Genomic DNA, 14,197 nt, shown 5'->3' on the forward strand with positions numbered 1-14,197 from the left:
ATAGACTCTTACCATAACTATTTGGTAAAGGCGGCTTTGTAGTCCAACTGAATACAGTTATAACATGGACAGTGTTTGATACAGACTTAGGGCAGCAGCTATGTGTATGGTGGACAGAAGTAGAGCAGCTCAGTAATATTGTATGAATACTACACATTGCCCTGGTTATTAGGCTGTCTACTGTATAGCTATATTGGCTTAGTTTAATAAGGAGCTGTAAGGATAAACAAGCAGGACAGGAGGAAGAATGATTCAGGATAAGCCATTTCTCGACAAATGTTTAAGAGGTTTGTTAACAGACTGTGCCTGGGCTGGACAAAGCGCAGAGACCAAAACATCGAAAGCTCTGCAGCAATTTAAAAGGGTTTCTCTCACACACACTCTTTCAAGAGAAGGGAGCCGGGGGAGTTGCCATGGCCAGCCAAAGAAGAGAGTTACTGGTATCTGAAGAAGTTCGGCCTGTCTAGATTACCATCAGGGAATGATACCTCTAGGGTAAGATAAGACTTTTAAAATCCTTTGTTCCTACTCTTAAAATAAACAGTACTTTGACTTTAGGAAAGCTGCATGGTCACTGTTAACATCACTGGTCACATGCTCCCAAAGAAAAGAACCACAGGTGCTGAACTCCGTTGGATCTGTTGCTGGATAAATAAGCTTGAGACACAAAGCTTGATCTAAGACTGGGAGAAGTGCTGCCTCCCCTCTCAGGATAGATGAAGACACAAGGCGTGATACCAGAGGAGGTATAGGCAGAGAGACCACGAAGGGAATGGAGGTGTGGCTCGCTGTGGAACCACGACGTTTGGGTTTTAGGGATTCTGTTTACCTTTTGAGAGAGGAACAGGAGAGGAAGAAAGGGAAATCTTTCTTTTCAGTCTATACAGGGCCATTTTTTTTTGTATTTGCTTCATTTATAAAAGACATTATAGACAGCGTATGAGTTTTAGCAACTGGTGTATTTGCAGTGATTTCCTCTGCTCTGCTTAACATTTTTTAGACTAAAACAATTTGAGGTGATGGTTGCCAGGTGCCAAGAGGTATATGGTTTAATTTTAAAAATAATATACACTGCATATAGCTAAAAACTCAACAGTCATCACCCTCAGGTACCTGCAGCAACTAAATAAGGCCAGAGTCTTCTTTACTCACTGGCTATGTCTACACTAGCCAAAAACTTTGAAATGGCCGTGCAAATGGCCATTTCGAAGTTTACTAATGAAGTGCTGAAATACATATTCAGTGCCTCATTAGCATGCGGGCGGCCGCGGCACTTCAGAATTGACACGGCTCGCCGCCGCGCGGCGCATCCAGATAGGGCTCCTTCTCGAAAGGACCCCGGCTACTTCGAAGTCCCCTTATTCCCATCTGCTCATAGGAATAAGGGGACTTCGAAGTAGCCGGGGTCCTTTTGAAAAGGAGCCCTGTCTGGATGAGCCGCACGGCAGCGAGCCACGTCAATTTTGAAGTGCCGCGGCCGCCCGCATGCTAATGAGGCGCTGAATATGTATTTCAGCGCTTCATTAGTAAACTTCGAAATGGCCATTTGCATGGCCATTTCAAAGTTTTGGGCTAGTGTAGACACAGCCAGTATGAATAAGGCAACTGAGTCTGGTCCTTAGTATGCTTATGAGGAGTTACCACCAGAGGTTTACCAGGACTGTACAACGGAACCTACAGCAAAGAAAGCACAGCTGCACTCAGTATTTTGATATCGTGATGAGAAACAAACAGCAAATCTTCAAATATTAAGAGCCTATAGTTTACTTTTTTCTCCTAGCAAATAAATTGTGTCTTATCCCGGCGAAGTGCTGACATCTAATACTGAGTAGTTCAATCCCAAGTAAATATTACTTAGGGAAGGCCTGTAGGAGAGAGACCACTCACTGTTTCATACGCAACTTCAGTAGTATGAGGTTAGGCAGGATATTAGTTACACTATGACGTTTGGCAGCCTTGTATCTATATAGTAAAGCCGATTTGTTGGTTACATTAGTTTTCAGTTTCAGGGTGAGTAGTAATTACGCCTGTTGAGAGTGCTTGACAGTGGTTGTACACCTTCTTCACTTTGTTAATTTTTTTTCCATTAGAAAGACATCACTCCATAGGCTTACCCCAAAATAACTAGATAATAACACATTTGACTGGGGCTAACCTGGAATCATGAGGAAAGCATTCAGTATGAATATAATGTGTCACCATTGCTAAAATTCTGCAAAGAAAAGTACTAGAGTCTTTCTTAAGGTGATTTCTGCTTATTTAAATGGAGCAAGAGTCAGAAACAAGCCCTGCATCATTAAATCTGTACAATTTTTTAAATGTTTAGACATAGTTCAGAGATTTACGGGATTATTCTACCAGATCATCTGAAAATGTACAATCCGATATTTTGTACTACGAACAGCATCCTTGTTGTTTAATGGCACGGGAATAAAGTAAACTAAATGGCTACAGTTACACTGACCCGAACTGCCAGCAGCAATATGCAAATAGGTGGTCTCAAACACGCAAATACATGCTCATTTGCATATTTGCTTCCTGGCAGAGGCCGCTGCCAGCACAAAAAAAGCAGTGTAACCGTGGTTCTGCGGGCAAAACCCCACCTTTGTCAGCAGCCTTTTTCTCCTATTAAAAATCATGCATAAGAGGCTGCCAATGAAGAAGGGGTGTCATCAGCAGAACCACATTTACACTGCTTTTCTTCTGCCAGCAGCAGGTTCTGCTGGTGAGCAAATATGCAAATGAGCATCCATTTGCATTTTCAAGACCATCCATTGGCATACTGCTGCTGGCAGTTTGAGTCAGTGTAACTGTAGCCAGTGACAACAACCCCTGGCTTTTTCCTTCTTTCCTTCTGCACCTTGCCTGGTGATATACTATATTGCACTGGTGGTGTTCATAATTTCAAAGGCACCAAGCAGAAAACCAAAAGCCCAGAAGGGGGTGAGATGTAACAGTATGGTTGAACAGGTATGTAAGACTAACATGTGGCACAAAGTTCAGGAGTGTTGGGATTTCTGATTCAAATATGAATTTCCCCATAGTGCAGTGGTTTTGGATCCACATGCCAGGTCTGTTAACAAATGCAGAACAATTGACCTTGCTTGTTTGCTAATTCTTCAGACTAGTGAGAGTTCACTTGGAAAGCGTCTGTGAAATTCTTGTATACTTCAGCAATTCCAGAGAAGATGGGTAATTACTTGATTTTTACTGGAAAGAATATACTTTGGCAGCTCTTATTACTATAGATTTTGGAGTTGTCCTAAACCTGGCTAGGGTTTTTAAAAATATAGAGAAACCTCATTGCACAATAGATCAGTAGACAGAAGATAGTTTTAATTTTAATATATCACTGGCCAGCAAAGGGGAGTAAGAGAACATAAGATATTAACTACACACAACAAACAGTAGCATGGGGAGTAGAAAGCATCTTCCATAGAGCCATTACTATTACATCCTTTTAAAAAATCAGGAAAATGAAAGTTACCATATACTCCCTCATTACAAGGCAAACTCAGATCTGCTCCATAGAGCTGCAATATTTGGGACTGGTTTCCACTGGATATATTTAGCACCAGAGTATGGAGTTGGTGCAGAGTATATCCTGACCAGATCAGGGGAAAATGAGAAAGCCAAATTGCCTGCTTTAGAAGGCAACAAGAAAAATTACACAAGTTTAAGGCTCAGATTAATAGGAATGCTAGAAGGAAGTTTGAAGAAATAGAATTGGTTGGCTCAAAAACTTTGTGGTCTTTTACACTGTCTTTATGCCATTTACGTTATGTTATTTAGAAAAAAAAATTATGAAGGGAAAGTGCTATATCTAACATGGGTAACATATGTATCATTTTCCAATTAAAATATGGGGTTTTGATTGACTCTGCACCAATGAGAGCAATGTAATCCATTAGCAAATATGTAATTAAATAACCAATTCCCCCATTAACCACTCTAAAGTAATGATGCTAAAGTACATGTTGCTTGGTTGGAACAAGAAATTAATTTATCTTACCACCAACTCCATTTGCTTTTCTTCCTTTTCATAGCCATTCAATTTCTTTCCAGTGTGATCACTGAAGACATCTAAATGACTGACATATGAACTTCTGCTATGCACACATTTGCCTTGTTTCTCGAGGAGAATAGTGCTTTTATAAAGACCATTGCCCCCAAATGGCCCACACAGTGGCCGTTCTGTAAAAATGTCATTCTTATCCTCATCTTCTTCCTCCTCTCCAGATGAAGAAGCCTCTGTTTTTGCAACCTCATGAATATGGAGTTTATAGTTAGTGCTATGTGATAAAAATTGATGATCAGAAAAAGCAATCACACTTGGTTTGTGTGTTATTACTCTGATATCTTGAACCCGCTCTGGTTTCTGAGCTGAGCTTTCTCTTGGAAGGAGCGGTGAGGTAAATTGATCATGTGAGGGCAGGTGTGTAGGACTGTGCTTAGGTTTGTGCCCTGACGAATACATTAATTCTCCACAAAGATATTTTTCCTTAGTATCAGCAGCAGCAGTAACACAGCGTATAACCCTGCTTGGTTCCTGGCATGTCTCAGTGTACCTTACTGACTCTGACATAGATGACGAGCTCAATTCAGATTTGAGCACAACATTGTGGAACTCAAGCTGACAATCATATTCTTCTACCTTTGTTTCATAGTTCTCTGTTTTTGACTCCTCTGAAGTCTGCAGACATGAACCATATATAGAATAAGGTGACACTTGCTCTTCTTCCAAGACCTTAGTTTCCATTTCAGCAGATTTCATCCATCAAACTCTACTTCATTGCTGTATGTCATGAAAGCGACTGTTCTCCATGCTGAGTTAGAAAATGTCCTTGTATTATTCCTACAAGACCATGGTCAGAGCACTACTATTAATGCTTGGAGATTGAGGCAAATGATCCAGATCTTCTCTGTTTCTAAAATACAAAAGATGGGTTTTATTGATGCTACCACACTTGCGTTTTACAACAGTGGATGCAAGCTGAATACTAAAAATTCTATATAAAATCTAGGGACAGGTTAACCCATGAAATGTTTACTGCAAATAAATGAAATTAATTGAAAACTTGACAGCTTTAGCTTATTTACATAACACCTATTAAGAAAGATAAAATAAATCCAAAGATGTTTTGCAAATACTGGCTCTCAATATGCATACGCAACAGACAAGAATATTTCTGACTGACCTAGTGCATTTATTGGGTAAACACAAACAGTTTTAAAACTTGTATAAATATATCTTTCTGTGATCGATATTTTTGGTCTGTTAAATCCCTAAGGATTTTTAGATTTTTTCTAAATTGAAGCTACTATAATGGGAAGGGAAAACAAAGGTTACTGATGGAAGATACAACATTATAACAGACTCATAGGCTTGCTTTAAATAATAATGCAGAGTTAAAGCTGAAAATCTGTCCCTAATCTCCTCTGAGCTGCCTCAATATTACAGCATTTGTAAGTGATAAAATTAACCATATGCAATGCTAAAGGGAAGGCTGATTACAGAATTCCAGCTTTAACCCTGACAGGTGGCTGTTTTAAGTTGTTCTTAGGGCTCTTCTCTGCCCAGGTCCAGTCTGTGGATCCCCAAAGTATCACCTACTTCAGTATTCACATATTTAAATAAGTGATGTGATTTTCAGAGATGCTGCGCCACTGCAGCTCTCAGAGATGTTAAAAGACATGTGGGTGCTCAGCACTTCTGAAAGGCAGGCCCATTGAGGGGCGTAGCTTTAGGGTTCAAATGCCTTAAGTCAGCACTAGGCATAAGCATGCTAAGCAATTGCTTGGGGCCCTGAGCAGGTCTAGGGAGCCTCCTTATTAATTATTAGTGTTGCTGGCAGGGAGAAATATTCCTGCTTATGGTCCCCAGTGGGCTAGTACCAGCAGTGTAGATACCTAAGATCAGTCACCTACATTTGCAGAAGTTCCTGTTCCTGCTGTCTAATCAAGAAACGGAGAGTGAGCGAGACAGAGACAGAACACATAAATGTACAGTTGAAGCTTGTACAATAAAATTCATAATGAATTTTTTCTGCTTAAGTAAAATACATTTTTCTCTCTCACATCCTAATCATGTGTGTTACAGTAACAATATGGACAGCCCAATAATAAAACATGTTTGGACAATGTGCATTGATCATTTACACAAAAAAATGGCCATAATGATCTTTTTTATCAATTATAACAGATCAGGCTATTCCTGCCAGCCATATACCCATCCAGTCCCTTTTTCAACCTCACTAAAGTCTTAGCCACAATGCCAGTGTTCCAGTTTATTTATATATGTTGTGGGAACATACTTCTTTGCTTCCATTCTGAATTTTGCACCTTTTATTTTCATTGAATGTACCTTTGTCCTTTTGTCAGACTGGGAGAACAGAAGAACCTGGGACTGGGCTTTGTCTGGGCTCCTATGGAGGGTACTTTGGGGCTGAGAAGTGGGGAGAGGAGAGTACATGCTTTCCCCAGGCTTCATATTTCAACTCCCTCCCTCCCTGCAGATGAATAAATGCAATGACCAAAAAAAATAAAAGAGAGATGGGGACCAAAATACAGTGAAACCAGCCAAGAATAACCATTCACTGGGGCAACTTGTGGGAAGGACAGAGAGGGAGAACACCAGCTAAAGGAGAGGCATATGACCTTCTCACATGATCCACTGTCCCACAGGCTGGGTCCCTGCACTCTGACCATCTCTTCTTCATCCCACATTTTTTTGGAATAGGGAACTCTGTCCTTGTGCTGCACTGGCTCCCCTTGGCATTTTTGGCTGCTCTTCCTGGCTGCCAGGCCCTAGTATGACTCCTGGGTGCTGGTCCTTGCAGCACAGCAGTTATCTGGGAGAGTGCCTCGCTCTCCTAGGCAACCACTTCTCTGAAATGGGCAGTGTGACTGGAAGAGGAAAGGCTCTTCTGGCCCACCTGTTCCCTTCTGACTCTAGTTCCACCCCTCCTACCCTCATAGACAGGCTGGTGCACTTGACCCTGGGGATGACTTGACTCATTGTGACCCTCCCACCTGTTGCCTTTTCATGGGAATTAGCAAAAAGTGGTCACTTGTAGGAAGTGGTCTCGCTTCAAAAATTTGCTCAACAGAATGATGGTATTCTGAGGCATCCGCAAGTAGTCACTCATGACAGATAATTCCTCTTCAGAGGTAGCCTCTGAGGCAGGTTTACTCTACATGTACGTGCAGACTGACTTTTAGACATGTATGGGTTAAATAGTGATCCTATTTGGAAGGAGTATGAATTTAGAAGGCCACACCATTGCAGAAGCTCAGTGCACAGATCTTTGAAAAGTCAAAGGTGAATCAGTGTAAATTCTGTTTCTTTAGTCCTTTACATAAAAAGGGCTTGGACCTGCAAGACACAGAATTAGTAATACAGGTATGAATATCAGCACATACAGGTTTTAAAAGGTAATAGAAAACTTGCTGGAAGAGTTCTGGCTACTCTTGCTAGCCATAAACCCTTCCAATCCACTTCTGAATCTAGAGGAGGTCTTAGCTGCCGTGATGGTGATGCCACAGTTTATTGTACGGGACACCTGCCACAAGCCTGGGGGTGGGACAGGGTCATGTTGGAAGGTCACATGTCCCCCAGATGACTGGAAAAAAGAACTTGACCAACTTGGGTGAGTCTAAGTCGGTGTTCTAGTGCTAGCTAACTACCAGGCTCTAACGCAGATAAAGTTTTGTAGTAAAATAGAAATCTTTAGGACATATTTGTTTTCTTTTAATCCAGGAGAAAACAAAACAGATGCTACCTCAAATGTTAACTACCCTACTTTAAAATGACTGAAATCAAACTAAAACTGCCTTCAAAGCAGTTTAAAGAAAATCACAGAAGAAGATGCCCGGAAGCATTAGAAGATGTATAAAGTACAATACAATAATCATAAGAACATGAGCCACTCATTATATACATAAGTTTATACTGGCAGCCACAATTTTATTTTCCAGAGAAAGCTTCATACAAATGAACATTACAGTCAGTAGAGATTTTTAATAGCACAATTAAAGTACTAAAGAATATTAAATGTTTTGCAGGCTGATGCCTGCAAATGCGTAGGTACATGCACCCACAGTCATGATGCTACATTGGCCTGATCCTATTTTCCTTGCACACCCAAAACTCTCGTTCTAGTCCACCAAATTTTGCATGGAGGCCATAATCAGAGTACCAATGAGATTTAGCCACGAGCTGATGGAATATACAAAAACATCCAGTTCATACTTTGTCAATTGCATTTTCTTTATTTAATAGAGAGAATTATTTTCTGGGACAAATGCTGCATTGTAAAGGAGCATACTTTTCCACGTGATAACTTTAATAATAGGTAGTTATCCCTGCAGGCATTGGTAAAATTGGTACATTTTAGAATTTTCATTTTCAGCAAAGTTGGGATATGAAAAAGTTGACATTACAGTATGTGAATGTGTGGTATTTCTTTACTTTTCATTAAGCCACTTTAGACTTAAACTGACAAACTAAAGTAATGAAACAAGCACTGACTTAGGCTGCATTAACACACATCTCATTTTTAAATAAGTGGCTTTAACCCCCAAACTGCCTTATACATTTGTTTGCATTTTACACTAACTTTGAAGGTTCCTATTTGCTTAGAAATTATCTTTCCTACACAAAGGAAGCAAAAAGATCTGAGGAGCATAGACCAGTACAAACTAGGCAATTAGGAATATTTCTGTTATGGAGGATATTATTACCTGTTTTGTAAGACAACCCCATATTTTTCAACTCAGTTAATTTCCACAAGCGGAACAACAGGAGCACAGTAGACAGAATGATCCTCCAAGTCTTGGGGCAGAACAGAGAAAGAAATGAATAAATCTTGAACAAAAGGCTTTTCAGCTTGCTCTGTCAACAGAAGTATGTGTGAGAATCCCTGGGGCTAGAACAGCCTTCTGCAAGCACTGGCCAAATTATTGAGAAGAGACAGACAAAAAAAAAAAAAGGATGGGGGGGTGAGGAGAAAGAGAGCAAGAGAGCATGCTTGGTAGGAACACCAGGCGCTTCCAAAAATATAATGTGACCTCATTCTTCACACTGTGCCAGACCCTAACACTGCCTTTATCACCTGGAACACCTGGCGCCAGTTTCATGTTGATTGTAGTATAGTTTTGTTGCTGTCAGTTTTTGAAGGGACAGGCCGAGAAACTCCTTGGAAAGCTCTTTTCAAGCCATCATGAAGGAAATCAAAACAGCTTCCAATATGACTTCCAAATCCTAAGCATCATTTGTGTTGAGAGTGATTTTAAAAGCGGCCTGTACGGCCCTTTTTTATAATCATTGTTTTACAGACAGTTTTGCACCCAGTATTAAAGGTATGCACAATTTTGGTCACTTGGGCTTCCAGGTGCCTGAATGTATTTACAGATCAGCTATTAGAAAATCTAGTCTGAAAGGTGTAACTGTGAAGAGAACACAGAAAATTAAGCAGAAGAATTCTAATGAAATTGAGCATATTATAATAGAATGTTCTGTGTTGCTTTTGATCCAACTAGGTGAGTGGGAGACCTGAAATATTAGCTCTCCTCTAAGGAATTTTTGATTTGACTAATTAAGAACATGTTATATAACATTTTCTTGGCAAATCGTACAACCCCACTGATTCATTTCATTGACTCAGAACAAATCTCTAGCGAGAGTGCTAAATTTGGGGGATATTTATATCTCATGCAGGCAGATTGACTTGATTAGGGCTACACAGGAGGTCAGTCACCACAGAACATGGCATATATATGAATGACTCACTCATCATAATGCTGCTATCTCTTGAGGAGAGCAAAGCAGCTGTTCTTCAGCAATTATACCACACAAGACATTTGGTTTATAAAAGCGGAACTAAAGAATCTACTTTCCACTTTTATGGAAATTTGGTAGAAGGAATGTACATTAGACAAATTTGAAGCTAATATGGTCAGGGAGGGTAACACCTTTGCTGTTGTGAAATGTGCTTTGTGTTTGTGCTTCAGCCTAAAAACAACCTCCTAAACAGCACTGCCATTGCCAATGTGAGGATTCTGGACAGTCAGTTTGTACAATTTATTAATTCTGGCTGCTATTACAGAAAATTCATGGCTTCCTGTGACAGATGGCCTCTATGTCTGTCCATCATTGCTAACAAACTGTGAACTGTATGCATTCCAAACCAGGGATAAAAATGAACAGTTGAAGATTAGCCAAACATCCGTTTGACTTACCTGGAGAGAACAAAAAAAGAGTAATGATCTCTCATGGCAAGCCAGTTCTGTCAAATTTTCCTCAAGAAAGGAGTGGGGGCTTGCAGCATGGAAATCCCCCCAAGAAGGTCAAAGAGACAGGGGTGATACAGCAGGTCATTGTAAAAGAACTAGTAAGAAGAAGAAGATTCAAGAGACAGACACAAGAGGTTTTGGGCAGAAGAGGGGCAAAGGATGGATTGGGCAAGGTGAAAGAAGGCTCCAAGTTTCAGAACCCAAGTCTCATCCGCTGGATGCTTCAAGGCAACTGCCCCAGGCCCCTTGCTGTGGGGGGCTCCATGAGTAATTTGGGGGACTATGAGGGGACCTGGCAACTGTAGCAGGGGTTGGCCTTACCCTCACTTTCACTGGTGGCTGGAAGTGTAGTGATCCAGACCCAGGCCCAGCCTGCTCCACTTCCCCGACTTCCAGCCACATTGCTTGGGGAAAAAATTGGCATCACCCCCACACCTACCAGCAGCAAGAAGCAGAACAACCCAACTGGGAGACTGAAATGGGCCTGCATTGCAGGAAGTGTGAGTGACCCCCTACTCTGGCTTGGGAAAGTCCTTGCAAGGGCAGGAGCACAGGAGAGAAACTGAGTCTGAGGAGAGGCGGAGTGATCGTCCCATTGAACCAGGACTCAGACATAGTGAGGTGACATTTGGTGAAGCCAACGCCAGTCATCACAAAGGTTGTAGAACCCTTTGCCTTGGCTGGACTGCTACACAGAATCCACAGAGTGTTGTCTTCAGCTGCATATCTTCAACCACACTCACACAACCATCAGGAACACTGAAAGCCTGAGAGGTGTACACGTTGGGGTGGGTTAACTAGCGACAGTATAACTGCCAGTTGGGCTTCATTTATTACTGTATCTGTTAATTGATTGTATTCAATGGCTCCCTGTGGATTTAAATTAATAGAAACATTTAAATCTACTTTGTTGTGCCCTGTTTCTTTAAGCTAAATAATGGTGTGTTAATTCTAATTTAAATATATTGAATATCTGTTATTTATAATTGATATTTTTGAGTTAGACCCATGACACAGATCATCATCATCATCATTAGAATAGGTTTATTCCTGGAGGTTCCCAAGGAATGCCATTCAGGCTATGTCTACACTACAGAATTATTTCAAAATAAGCTACACATAAAGGCTAAGTCGACACTACAGGCCCCTTTTGAAAGGGGAATGCAAATGAGGGAGATCAAAAAGGCAAATGAAGCACTGATTTACAAATCTCATGCTTCATTTGCATAATCTCATGCCATTGCATTTTCAGAGGAGTATTTTTCTAAAGCAAAAACAGACATGTAGACAGGGTTCCTTCAAAAATAAACCCCATTTTCAAACAAAGCCTCCTGAAATAAAATAGAACTGTTTAAATGGCTGTTTTTGCTTTCAAAAAAGTCTCTTGAAAACGTGCAAGATTATGCAAATGAAGCATGACATTTTTAAATCAATGCTTCATTTGCATTTTTGATCTCCCTCATTTGCATTCCCCTTCCGAAAGTGGCAGGTAGTGTAGATGTAGCTAAAATGTATTTCAAAATAGCATTTCTGGACACATAGTGCTATTTCAGAATAGTGCCACTGGATGCCATTGTGGCTTATTTCGAAATAACACTATTCTGTGTCTTAACAGTGTCTATTTTGAAATAGCTGTTTTAAAATAGGCATTATTCCTCCTGCAATGAGGTTTACCGATTTCAAAGTAACACCCCCGCTATTTTGAATTTATTTCAGAATAGCATGTGTGTCGTATAGATGCTCGCAAAGTTATTTCAAAATAGCTGTAGTGTAGATGCAGCCTGTGTGTGTGCAGGGGCCAGCCAGGCAGAGGCACTGCCAATTTTAAATTCATTTAGAAGTAAAGGACCGGAGCAGAGGGGTAGATAAAGGACTCCCAACTATCCAACATCAACACTGGGGTTCTCAGGATCTCCTTTAATGTCAACAACATCAGAGCAGCCCAGGGAGGAAGGGAGAAGGGGTTACACAGAGCTTTGACAGTTTGACTGCAAAGGTTTCAGCTCTTGGGAGGGGTGTCAGACAGACAATCTTTACTCACCGAGTGTGCCTAAGGACCCCAAAACAGGGACAATAGCTGGTCAACGTTCCAACACTGGAGGCTTAGAACTAACGGGATTCAGTGGCTGGATCCTCTCACAGCAGTCTGGTGAGCAGCCAAGAAGTGAGCTCAAGTGGAGCTATAAACAGCCCTCTAACACCATGTTGGAGCAATGGGTTAGTTGTGATTCAGAGGGAAAAATGCCACCTACACAGTCACTGACATGAGTTGGAGAACCTAAATATTTACTGGATGAAATTTAGCACTTGGTAGTTTATGTAATCTGGATCTTGACCTTCCAAATATTTGTGCTACGTGCAGCAAGGGCAAGGTTGTTGCAAACTGGAGCCAAGGAAGGAGCAGCTATGTAGGGGCACAAGTAAAGTTAAGCACTACATATAGTCCTTTGCACTTAGCAGAACTTAGTGTCCAGCCCTTTGCCCACCTGATCCCTTACTCAATAAGGAAAAAAAAACCAGGTATAAGGGGAGAATTGGTTTCTAAGACTATATGTTTTTTCAGTATGATTGTCAGCATGTGACTAGAGCACAAGTAACTAAATAGCCCTACAAGACCGCACCCGTTAATCCAGACGTTAGTTCTCATGCACTCTCTGTCCTATTCAGCGCATTTTATCTTGCACTTAAGATGTTCAGGATAAAACTCGTGATAAGATTGTGGCTTGAGGTGATTTGGTTACAGACAATTCCCAGTGGGTTAGACTTAAAAATCTGACCTACCTTAAAACTATCATCTCATGAGAACATGGCTAAAATGCCATACTTTGGGGAGGGGAAGGTTAGTGTAAAATCTCTTGCTTTGTTTTTAAGCAAGTAAAAGAGACACTTTTTATTCATGACTCTATAATATCTCACTTTGTTTTTATACTACTAGCACAATGAGAAAAAGGCAATTGTTCTTAGAGTAAGACATCATCAATACACAGATGCACAAAATTGAACCCATTGTACTTTACAATTTCAAATGAACTATGCATGAATTATGCAGAAAAAAATTGATCTCCCTCCTGAATTAGAACCATGACATAGTTAAAATCCTAGTTCTTCAGTTGCAATGACAATCAAAAACAATTCCAGGACATAGTGTTTATTACAACCAGGAACTGTCTGTGTAAATCTGCTGCCCGTCCACTCTACATACTGCCTCTCTTCTTGAAACTCTTAAGAGAATTTCTCTAAATTTGTTTTGTGATTGCCCAGCAGATGTGCTGAGATCTGATCACTTTTGTTAGAATTGGAACCAATTCTTCCTGCATTGATGAGTGCTTAAAATAAATATAGATATACAAATATAAAATAAAGATGGCATGATTTAGGTGAGAGGGCAGTGAACATGTGGACAAGGATGATCCAGTGGATATAGTGTTTTTAAATTTTCAGAACGCCTTTGATGTGGTCCTTCACCATAGAATCATAAGCTGAGTAAGCAGTAATTGGATAAAAAGGAAGGTCATTTCATGGATCAGTAACTAGTTAAAAGATAGAAATAAATGGTCAGCTTTCACAGTGGAGAAAGGTAAATAACGGTGTTCCCCAGAGGTCTTTACCAGGGCCAGCGCTGTTCAACTTACTCATAAATGATCTGGAAAAGGGATAAACAGAGTGGCAAAGTTTGCAAAAAAGTACAAAATGGGTCAGAGCAGTGAAGTCCACAGCAGACTGTAAAGAATTACAATGGGATTTAACAACACTGAGAGACTGGGCAAGAAAATTGCAGATTAGATTCAAATGTTGATAAATGCAAAGTAATGCACATCAGAAACCATAGTCTCAACTATAAACACAAAATGATGGGATCTAAATTAGCTGAAAGATTGAATCTTGGAGTTATTGTGGATAGTTC

General features: G+C 40.5%; 1 protein-coding gene across 5 annotated transcripts in view; it reads right to left on the reverse strand.

Annotated features, from left to right (window-relative positions):
* Nucleotides 1–14,197, reverse strand: part of STARD13 (StAR related lipid transfer domain containing 13) — a 506,601-nt gene that overhangs the window by 354,529 nt on the left and 137,875 nt on the right. For 4 of the 5 annotated variants that reach the window (XM_074986427.1, XM_074986387.1, XM_074986418.1 and 1 more), the window contains exon 2: nt 4,013–4,928. In XM_074986427.1, coding sequence (XP_074842528.1) covers nt 4,013–4,774 — 762 coding nt within the window. In that variant the 5' untranslated portion in view covers nt 4,775–4,928. Of the gene's footprint in view, nt 1–4,012; nt 4,929–8,742; nt 8,835–14,197 lie in introns of those variants that run through there. The other variant, XM_074986408.1, reaches the window with a different exon arrangement.

This window comes from Carettochelys insculpta, chromosome 1 (genome assembly GCF_033958435.1).
Source record: "Carettochelys insculpta isolate YL-2023 chromosome 1, ASM3395843v1, whole genome shotgun sequence".
NCBI lineage: Eukaryota > Metazoa > Chordata > Testudines > Carettochelyidae > Carettochelys > Carettochelys insculpta.